Below are 10,547 nucleotides of genomic sequence, written 5' to 3' on the forward strand. Positions count from 1 at the left end.
AACGGGATTTCATGTTGTTGTGAGGATCAGGCCAAAACAATATGCTTATTGTTCAAAATCTGTCACAGGATGGATGGCCGAACTTAGATGTAACAGGGCTAGATCTCAAGAGTGACAGGGCCCCTGGTCCACGATGTCCCAGACTCGGAACATCACCGCCAAAGTTGTTTCGTAGAACGATGGTGGACAAACCCGCCGGTCCGGGGCCTTGACATCGACTAGCATGCCTGTCTGGTCTTGTATTCTTCTGGTTTATTATCTCTTCGTTCCCAGAGTATGCTGACACTCTGTTTTTTTTATTTCTTGTTACAATAAATACCTTGAAAGCTCTGGTTTCGCGATTTGCGCTCATCCAGTCGTTTCTTCGTTTCTTGTTCTCTCTTCTTCTTCCCCCTTTCCGCAGCCGGCATTTACTTTCCTTAATCACCCAACTGGCTAAGCTGCTGACGCTCCTTTGACTCTATTTCAATCATCCTGGTTGACTTTATTATACTTTATTTTCTTTTGGCTGCTTTTTGTTTCATCAACGTCACCGGAACGGTCCACTTGCGTCGTTATCTCGAATCTCGTTACAAGGCTGGACTTTGAAATTTTTTAGCATCTTGACAAAGCAAACGGAAAGAAGAATACGACGACCGTGAAGGGCCTGGTTTGCCGTCTCGGTTTATAGTACCCAACAACATTCGTTTCTCGCCCACAACCCCAGAAGCCACGAAAACAAGGGTAAACCCAGCAAGAACCATCGATACAAATTACAACTGGGCCAATACCTCATACGAAAAAAAGAAACAGAACATCCACAAAGGCCAAGGATAATGTCTCGGACACAGGTGGTACAAGTTCATTCTGTGTATACACCGATCAAAGACGCCATGCAGCGACACGAGAATGGCGTGACGAAGAATAGGAAGACACCACTCACTGGTAGCGGTAGAGCATGGAGGGAAGATGAGGTATACTATACTAAACTATACTACATGATGCTATTGTGTGAAGTGCAGGAAGTGTGCTGACCTATTGTTTGCTTCGTATGTCACAGGAAGCATATCTTCTCCAGACTCGACTACAGAAAATGCCGTATAAGCATATTGCCGCTCATCTAAACAAGACAGAGCTTGCCTGTCGCCTGCATTACCACCAGCTGTCTCATGGCAGCACTCGACGTAAGCGTACTGCTTCTTGCTCTTCTGGTTCCTCGGATCCTTCACCGAGCCAGGCGGCAGCATCTTCAAGCCCCATCTACCGAGGGGAGACTCGTTCGCTCTCGCCTTCCATGGCCGGAGCCAGTTATCTCCCCAAACCCCTCAACGGTGACATGCAGTTGTCGCGCATTATGTCTGTGGAGAGGTCTCCACGGCTGCCGGCCATTTTGCCCAAGCCAGAGGTCCTTCCTTTCTGCCAGGGCCCTGAATCAATTCCTCGATATCCGATGGTGACACCTGAGCAGCACAACGAGCCGCTGCCGCCAGTCAGCATGCACCACCACGGTAGCCCTGTTTACCAGTCTCCTGTTCCACCTCTTCGACTGGATACTTCTCGGCTGTCTCCGCCGTCTGCCTCAGTGCATACTCCGGCTCATGTAGACATGCAACGGCTTCGTGCCGTCTACGAAGCGCACAAAAACGCCTTCTGGGCCGTGATTGCTGATGATTACGGCATGAATGCGTCTGCGGTTGCGCTGGAGCAAGCCTGGAAAACCGGAGCCTGCTGCCAATATAGCGAGAGCAATCCCATCACGCCTCTTGCCAGCCCTGACAAAGACCGCCGGGCGAGGGGACAAGATAAGACGAGGATATCATCCATACTGGACGATGACACTGAGCCACGACTCCGTTGAATATGACAGTCATGATGAGTTAGATGCTACCGGGACGCAGGAAATAGCTATATTGACGCGGCGTTGGTGCTTAGGAAGCTGGTGCTAGAACTTGTATGAGTATAGGCGATTTGCAACTTGGTTTACAGGCAGGGCTGGGTATGGCAGGGAAGGACAGGGTACAGCTTATGGTTTTATTTATGTATTTGTTTGTTTTGGGATCCAGGGAAGTAATGCGTCCTCGGCATAGCTAGCTTCAAAAGCAGAAAAGGGCGGGCACAAGAGAGCAGAGCAGATGAGACCAGAGCATGATAATGGGATCCAGATGCATATTTGGGAACGCGTGACAGAGCTACGTACGTGTTGTGTTATTCGCATTTCTAACTGGTGCGAAACGTTGGTGGTCAATTCAACCTGGTGGGAACCCTTTACTCAGTCGGCAATGGCAACTTGACATCTAAATGAATAATGCATGTAGCCGTTCAAATTGAAATGAGGCAATCGGATAAATGGTTCAAAAGCCGATGATATTGACGCATGTGGACTTTTTAACCGTCAATGGGCTCACGATTCGGCACAGCAGGCCCCGAAACCGGCAATAAGAGGGAGTGTAGTCTGGATAAATTGGGTTGTATTGTACGGAGTACGGAGTGCAGTCAATACAGTATTGCACGCCCTCTCTGTTGGTAAAGTGCGGCGAGGGGGTCAGAATGTAATACATGGACGACGATTCGATGATTCGAGCTCTGGTGGAGCAACATATTAATTTAGCAAGGCGATGATGATGCATCATAATCCACAGTGGCATGCACATGCATGTGTGGGGGAACGAACAATTGACATGTCCTTGCCTGGGAGTAATTGGATTGAAATGAATTTGAATTGAACTTGAACTTGACACTTGGGGTTGATTATTTCCATCTGCCCCTCCATACTAGGTACCATACGCCTACATACCTAGGTACCCAGGTAGGCACACACATCGAATCGCACTTGAGCTACCTGACAAGACAAGACAAGACTGTCTTCTTCTCATCCTAACACCTCACTACCAGACTCGACACTTTCAACCGGTACGTCAAGTCGTTTAATGCCCGATCTCTGGCCATTCTCCCCACGCTCTTGCATATGCATGTGGGATGAGGTGTCAATATCCGAATGCCAATGCCATGTTTCTGCCCCTCTTTTCGCAAAAAGCTGCCCCTCCTCGAGACTCAAGTACATCATCATCAACCTGAACTGCATCTAATCGCTGCAAACCCCGGATTCTGAGCTCCGTCCATCGGCCTTCTGTCCGCATTTCCCTCCACGATGCCTCCCTCCCTATAAGACATCCATTCGCCCTTTCCACAGTCCTTGATGCATTGACCTACTCCGCAACACTTGACGTGACAAAAGCTATACGCAAATAGAAACAATTGCGCCAGCTAATCATTGCCAGTGCTCACGATGGCTGACACGGGAGGAGAATCCAACATTCCCGCGATACCGGGCCACGACCCCAAGTCCTCGGTCGACTACATCCAGTTCAAGTGTCTTCCGCCGGGGGGGCCGTTGAATAGGTGGTCTACGACGTTGACCAGAGAGCATGACTTTCCAGGAGCACAGGTATGATACATGGTGTTTGCGAATTCGACGGGTAGATAGAGAGAGAGAGTATTGACCATACTAGGCTATGCTCTACGGAGCTGGTGTCCCTGATGAAAAGACGATGAAGAATGCGGCCCAAGTTGGCATTGCTAGCGTTTGGTGGGAGGGAAACCCGTGCAAGTACGTCTTTTGCTTTCCTCTACCCGTCCACGAAGTCTTTAATACTGACTGGCTGATCTAGCACCCATTGTAAGATACACTACTCTTTACTATTCATGTAATATCACGGTCTCACAATGCTAGTGCTTGAATTTGGCAAGATTGTCAAGAATTCAGTGGAAAGAGAAGGCATGCTCGGCTGGCAGTTCAACACGGTCGGTGTATCTGATGCCATCACCATGGGCGGCGACGGTACGTTAAAACCCCAACCTCATGAACAAACCTACACATAATATGTCCAAAACACTAACACCACAAAGGCATGAGATTCTCCCTCCAAACCCGAGAACTCATCGCCGACTCCATCGAATCCGTCACATCAGCACAACACCACGACGCCAACATCTCCATCCCCGGCTGTGACAAGAACATGCCGGGCGTAATCATGGCCGCAGCCCGGCACAACAGGCCCTTCATCATGATCTACGGCGGCACCATCCGCAAGGGCCACTCCACCCTGCTGGAGCGCAACGTCAACATTAGCACCTGCTACGAAGCCAGCGGCGCCTACACCTACGGCCGCCTCCAGGCCAAGACGGACCCCGACAAGCCCGGCCGCCAAAGCTCAGACGTCATGTCCGACATTGAGAAGCACGCCTGTCCGGGGGCCGGCGCCTGCGGCGGTATGTACACGGCCAACACCATGGCCACGGCCATCGAAGCCATGGGCCTCACTCTCCCGGGCTCGTCGTCATACCCGGCGCTCTCCCCCGAGAAGAGCCGCGAGTGCGAACGAGCAGGCCAAGTCATCAAAACCACCATGGAGAAGGACATCCGGCCCCGCGACCTCCTCACCCGCGCGGCCTTTGAAAACGCCCTCGTGCTGACCATGATCCTCGGCGGCTCTACCAACGGCGTGCTGCACTTCCTCGCCATGGCCAACACGGCCGGCGTCCCCCTCACAATCGACGACGTCCAGCGCGCCAGCGATCGCACTCCCTTCCTCGCAGACCTCGCCCCCAGCGGCAAGTACCTCATGGAAGACCTCTACCAAGTAGGCGGCACCCCCTCCGTCCTCAAGATGCTCATCGCCAAAAACCTCATCGACGGATCCATCATGACCGTCACGGGCAAGACCCTCGCCGAAAACGTATCGGACTGGCCGTCCCTCGACCCTGGCCAACAAATCATCCGCCCGCTCGACAACCCCATCAAATCCAGCGGCCACATCCGCATCCTCAGAGGAAACATGGCTCCCGGTGGGGCCGTCGCCAAAATCACCGGCAAGGAAGGCCTCTCCTTCACCGGCAAAGCACGCGTGTACAACTGCGAGCGCGACCTCAACACCGCCCTGTCAAGGGGCGAAATCAAGCGCGAGGACGGGAACCTCGTCCTCATCGTGCGGTACGAGGGGCCCAAGGGCGGTCCCGGCATGCCCGAGCAGCTACGTGCCAGCGCGGCCATCATGGGCGCCGGCCTGAACAACGTGGCTCTCGTTACGGACGGTAGGTACAGCGGCGCTTCACACGGCTTCATTGTCGGCCATGTGGTTCCCGAGGCGGCGGTCGGGGGACCAATTGCCCTGGTTCAAGATGGCGATGAAGTCACCATTGATGCTGAGAGGAATCGTATCGATGCTGCTGTGTCGGATGAAGAGATGGCGCTTAGAAAGGCGGCGTGGAAGGCTCCCGAGCCGAGGGTCAAGAGGGGTGTGTTGGCGAAATATGCGAAATTAGTCGGTGATGCTAGCCATGGTGCTGTGACGGACGGATGGTGAATCAGTGGCAACAATTGGATAATAAACGTAGCATATGTATCAATTCCACCATGACTGTTTAAAAAAGAGGAAATAAAAGAAAAAAACTACCAAGAAAGTATAGTCTTCATTACATGTGCTTTGCGTGCTGCATGCCGAAACATCATTCGCTATTTGTAACAATGACGAAGGGTATCGCGGTACTTTCTCCCTCTGTCTTGGACACCTTACAACCTCCGTGTCGTCCTATGCAGTGATTCTGAATACATGTACAGTGCGTGTCTCCCAGCTCAACCATTAAGCCAAATTCAGGCGTTGGAAAGACAACCCGACAACAGCGTAGTCTAGTCGCCGAGCGGCATGCCCTCCAGTTCATCCAGCAGACGGCGCCAGTTGTCCGCCAGCATCTCCGCATACTTGACTCGCTCGCCTGCCCAGTCCTGATTCCAGCGACTGACGTGGTACTGCGTGGACTGGAAGGTGATGAGTTCATCGCGGATACATTCCTTGACAAAAATAGACCGATTATGTTGCTGGACGATAGATTCCTTGTCCTGAAAGATAAAAATGTTAGTCACCCGACTGTTGTTTGGGCTATCTTGCGTAGGGGCACGAACCTTGATGATTGCCTCTGCTACCTTCTCAATCTCGCCGGGCTTCACCATACCCTCTGGCTTGGATCGCAAACCAGCCAACTTGGTCTCGTTGGTCTGGATCCTTCTCTCCAGGTACGGGATGTTGTCCTTGTCGAGCTTCTCCCGTCGGTCAAACAGCTCGCGAACGCTGACGAGAGAATCTCGCTGGCGCTTGAGATCCTCCAGCACGCCTTCATCCCAGCCGCGGCTTTCGTCCTCCAGCAGAGTCTGGCAAGTCCGCAGGTGTTTGCTCATTGCTGTCAGCCCGTCGTTGAGCAATGGAATCTCGTTTGTGTCTGTGGCGTAGGTGTCCGCCGACGTTTCCGTAAGCGAAGTGAGCGACATCGCGACACGAGCGTGATCCGCTGCTACTCCCTCGGTTCTCTTCACAAGCCGGTCCATAATGTTGGAAACATTGATGTACAGCTCAGCAGAACGGCGGACACCAGACCTCGTACGGCTGAATAGCTCTTCAAGAGTAGGCGGGAGGGAGTCCTCAAGCCCAGGCGGTAAGGCACGGTCAGTAAATTCGTCTTGCACAGAGATGGTGGCCTGTTTCCGCCATACAGCCAGTTCCTAGACACCCAAAAGAATCAGTAACTAAAGCGCATATCGTCTTGTTGATAGGATGGGGAAGTACATACCGTGGGAACAGTGAGGAACATAACCACTAGTTGTTCCTGGCCGAGAACTGGATGTCGGACTAGAGCATTCAAGAACCTAGCTAATCCTCGCCGCCGTTTCTCTATAAAGGCACCGTCGTTGGATAAGTGGTTGCCATTCACAGCAACTCTCTTGGGGGGCAAGAGAGGCAGCACCCTGAAAGGATACCTCTTGTGTAGACAGTCTAGAAGCCAGACGAAATCGCTGTACCGGCGGACGACTTTGCTTCCACGCCGTTGGCTCGAAACTTCGTAATTGTGATGCTGGAACATGAACATGCCCTCCTTGCCGGGCATCAGCGTGACAATTACATTCTCCTCGACGCTGGAGCCCGTCCGGCCGCTTGTGGTTCGAACAGTGGTGGCCGGAGGATCACGTCCGGGGGAGCGGTCGATGCCACCGCCGTCTCCTCCAAAGGGATTTGCTGTATTCGATGCGCTCGGCGTGATGTTGTGAGAATTCTCGTTGAAGCCTCCACCGCCGCCCGAGGCATTGGAGCTACCGTAGAAGCCCCATTCACCCTGGCCTTGAATAGCATCACTCCCTGGTCTGCTGCCATGCGCAGAAGCCGATATTGTGTCTCCGGATGCGTATTGACTCAGGCTCTGGTTTCCAATGTTTGTGGCTGGCGAAGGATGGAAGGTCGATTGCCCGTTCGTAACGGCATGGTTGCTGCTACCATTCAGCTTGGAGTGGTCGTGACCTTTGTGAACGTCGGGAGTGTTCCAAGGGTCGTCTTCGGGGTCATCCATAGTTGGGCGAAACGCCTTGGGTTGCTGTGGTGTATGCACCGGTGCGGGTGCCTGACTTTGTCGACTCGCTTCACCCTCTTGGTCCTGCTGTGCCTGGACCTCAGCTTGGACTTGGCTCTCGTTCGGCGTTTGGGGCGGCTTCGCGGCGAGCTCGGCAACAGGTGGTAGTACTGGCTCGGCGGTGAGACCGGGGAGCTTGGGTTGCGGGAGGTCTGGGTACAGAAGAAATGAAAGTCAATAAAATGAGCTGCGTTGCCCCCCACCGAAGTGACAGGGTCATTTAGACATGACAACGAGAATGTGCTGTGGGTGAGTAGCCAATCAATACATAACCAAGTGACCCATCTTGAACTGGTTCTTGAGTAGAGAGCATTGGCCGGATGATGGGGGACTGAATTGTGCTTTGAATGCATGCAGCATCTCGACATTGACAACACTGTTTAAGCGTTGCAATGAGCATCAGATATCCTTGGAACAAATGGGATAACCAACGTCTCGATCTTGCAATGCACATCCGATGGGGCAAAATAGGCCAATGAATGCACAAAAACAAAATCAAATAGATCAAAAAACTTACTTCGTCGTCTCTCATCCACACTGTCCAAACTGATAATATCACCTTCCTGAGCCAAGCCCACCAACGCCAGCAACACATTAATCTCGTTCCGCCCAAGCGACACATCGGAGCCATCCCCCGGCGCAACAAGAGACATGATGCGGGTCTGAGCCTCGGGACCAAGACGAGCATTGGCAAACAGCTTGGCGATTCCAGCAGCCGTTGCGCGACCAGAGCTGCCTTCATCGCGTACGAGAAAATCAAACGTCTCGATATAGCTGTCGGGGACATCCGAGGCGGGCAACAAGTTCCGTATCATGTCGGCGCGACTCTGCTGCTTCCGCGGCGTGGGCATGTTCCATGGGGAGGAATCGTCCGCGTCGTCGTTGCCATCCTCAAACAGACTGTTGGACGAAGCTTTGTGGGAGGGAGAATCGTCAAATAGTCCGCTGCCGCCGCGTCGCGATCTGGGAGTCTGGCGGCTCGGCGTGGATGGCTCGTTATGCCCTTCGGTGGGGGAGGTTCCGAAGAGCGACATGGCGAGCTCTGTGAGATGGCTGCTTTCGAGACTTGTCTATGCCGGGAGAGTGTGGATGAGGTCAGAAGTAGGAAATGAAGCTGCGATCGCGGGTGCGATGCAAAAAGAGGCGCGAGGCTCTTGTCGATCGGGTGAGGGCCAATTGCGAAGGGGTTGTCGTCAACGTCAACGTCAATGCTGCGTAAGTGACGATGCTGGAAAGGGAAGCTCGGCTGAGAGTCGCACGGCACCTGGGAGCGAGGCTGGCAGGGTGTCTGACACAGCTGCGTCTAGCTGCGGCAGGCGGAGGCGGAGGCGGAGGAAATGAAGGCTGACGAACCGGGGAAGAAAGCAAAGAGCAAATGAATGCATACGCCCACGCAATGAGATGATGAAGTGATGTGGTGAACGATAACTATGAGGCCTGGTCTGGGGCAATTGGATTGATTGGGTGGAGCGGGATGGCCAGTCCATGTCGATGATTCCAGCTTCCAAGCATTGAAACCGCGCAGCCAGACCAACATTGCTGCACTTGGACTTGGCCTCCAGTCCACATGCACCAGTCAAGTTCAGGTGTAACGCTGTCATCCATGTGCTGCAGCCTGGAACCTGGCTGGGACTGCATGTGGAGTGGAGAACTTTCAATGTTAGAAGCTGGGTGCGGCCGCTAGTCCAGTAATTCCTGAGGTCTACAGGGCCTGGTACATTGCACGATGCCATTGATTCTCGTTATCAGCATCTCGCCTTTCGGGTACCAGAACCAGTTCGATGATTTCAAGAATAACGTGGACCTTCCTGAACCTAACCACGTGCAAGTTTCTGTACTACATGATGGCGTCTGTTACGGCGTACCAGTGTACAATACCCGCACTCTGACCATCTCTCATCAGCTGAACACACTTCGGCACCCACATATCAACACAGCTTTTACCTTTCTCAGTATACAGCACATCATCTCTTCCATTCCTCTGGTATATACAATCCCAATCGAGTACACAGTTATATCATGATAGTAGTACAAGCGGTTCCCAAATTTCCGCCAAGAACTCTCCCCTCCCCATCTTCTACCACAAAGTCTCCTCAGCAGCCTTCTTCTCCTCCTTAGCCGCACTCTTAATCTTCCGCTCACCAGGCACCCTAAAGTACAAACTAGGCGATTGTCCAGGCGCCAACTGATAGCTCAGATACCCTCTGTGTGCCGGATCCCGGTAGTACTCGATATCACGACGGCTAGTCGGATCAGGCAATCTATACCGGAACGGGGCTTTCCTTGCCTCCGCGAGAACCGTCTCTACCTGTTCCTTGCCCACGGGCAGCGGCTTATCAGTGTTGACCGACTCCCCCCGCAGTAGTCGCTGAATCGCCAACTTCGTGTAGTATCTCGTCGTAACCTTCCCACCAGCAGCCTCAATAGCGGCAATAGCACCAGCCGAGGCCCGCGAAACCATGACATCAATGGGCTGTTTCAAGCATTCCGATCCACGGGAGAGAATCTTTACGCCGTCCTTGACACTGCCAACCAGTTTGCTCTGGATGAGTTCCTTGGGTGTGATCTGCTGCGAGGGATCGAGTCGGCCTTGGTTAATCCATTCCTGAATCTGATCGAGGTTCACTTCGGACATTTGCGGTGCCCTCCTACAATATGGAAGCGTTTCGTTAGCTCTCTCCATCCTTTTTAATCGTCTGCTCGTATTCTCTTACAAGTTCGTGAAACCCATGCTACCGTGCTTCACAATCAATGGCGTCTGACCGCCTTGAAACCACGGCTTCACCTTTCCATGCTGCTTTTGACCCTTGTGACCTCGTCCCGACGTCTTTCCGTGCCCAGACGAAGGTCCGCGACCGACTCTCTTCTTGATGTGAATGGCACCCTTGTTGTTGGCGAGGCTGCTTAGGATGGAAGCATTGCGAGTTTGCAGGATCGTCAGACGCGTCAAGCAAGCTGTCAATGAGGTGACGGATGCACTGGTCGTGGCTATGCAGCAGAAAGAAGTGCTGGGCGGTAATAGTCGGGGAGGCATGGCTGCGCAATTGGGTCAATGGGAAGAACTTGAGGTTCAATTGAGCATTGAATGCTCCTGATTTTTTTGGACCGTCTCCCAG

General features: G+C 52.9%; 4 protein-coding genes across 4 annotated transcripts; 2 read left to right on the forward strand and 2 right to left on the reverse strand.

The window, feature by feature from the left end:
• Nucleotides 1-815: 815 nt before the first annotated feature.
• VFPPC_13025 (hypothetical protein) lies at nt 816-1,837 on the forward strand (the record flags this gene model as incomplete). The annotated part of the gene is made up of 2 exons (XM_018290802.2): nt 816-953; nt 1,040-1,837. 2 exons carry the CDS (start codon nt 816-818, stop codon nt 1,835-1,837), a joined length of 936 nt encoding a protein of 311 aa, XP_018149595.2.
• A 1,428-nt stretch (nt 1,838-3,265) lies between these two features.
• Nucleotides 3,266-5,342, forward strand: VFPPC_01207 (dihydroxy-acid dehydratase; the record flags this gene model as incomplete). The annotated part of the gene is made up of 5 exons (XM_018281074.1): nt 3,266-3,424; nt 3,489-3,586; nt 3,648-3,655; nt 3,710-3,817; nt 3,886-5,342. The coding sequence occupies 5 exons, from the start codon at nt 3,266-3,268 to the stop codon at nt 5,340-5,342; spliced, it is 1,830 nt and encodes a 609-aa protein (XP_018149596.1).
• A 323-nt stretch (nt 5,343-5,665) lies between these two features.
• Nucleotides 5,666-8,465, reverse strand: VFPPC_01208 (sorting nexin Mvp1; the record flags this gene model as incomplete). Its single annotated transcript, XM_018281075.1, has 4 exons — nt 5,666-5,875; nt 5,939-6,532; nt 6,601-7,583; nt 7,949-8,465. The coding sequence occupies 4 exons, from the start codon at nt 8,463-8,465 to the stop codon at nt 5,666-5,668; spliced, it is 2,304 nt and encodes a 767-aa protein (XP_018149597.1).
• A 1,043-nt stretch (nt 8,466-9,508) lies between these two features.
• VFPPC_13026 (50S ribosomal subunit protein L15) lies at nt 9,509-10,465 on the reverse strand (the record flags this gene model as incomplete). The annotated part of the gene is made up of 2 exons (XM_018290803.1): nt 9,509-10,079; nt 10,146-10,465. 2 exons carry the CDS (start codon nt 10,463-10,465, stop codon nt 9,509-9,511), a joined length of 891 nt encoding a protein of 296 aa, XP_018149598.1.
• Nucleotides 10,466-10,547: the final 82 nt, after the last annotated feature.

Source organism: Pochonia chlamydosporia, chromosome 1 (assembly GCF_001653235.2).
Source record: "Pochonia chlamydosporia 170 chromosome 1, whole genome shotgun sequence".
Classification (NCBI taxonomy): domain Eukaryota; kingdom Fungi; phylum Ascomycota; class Sordariomycetes; order Hypocreales; family Clavicipitaceae; genus Pochonia; species Pochonia chlamydosporia.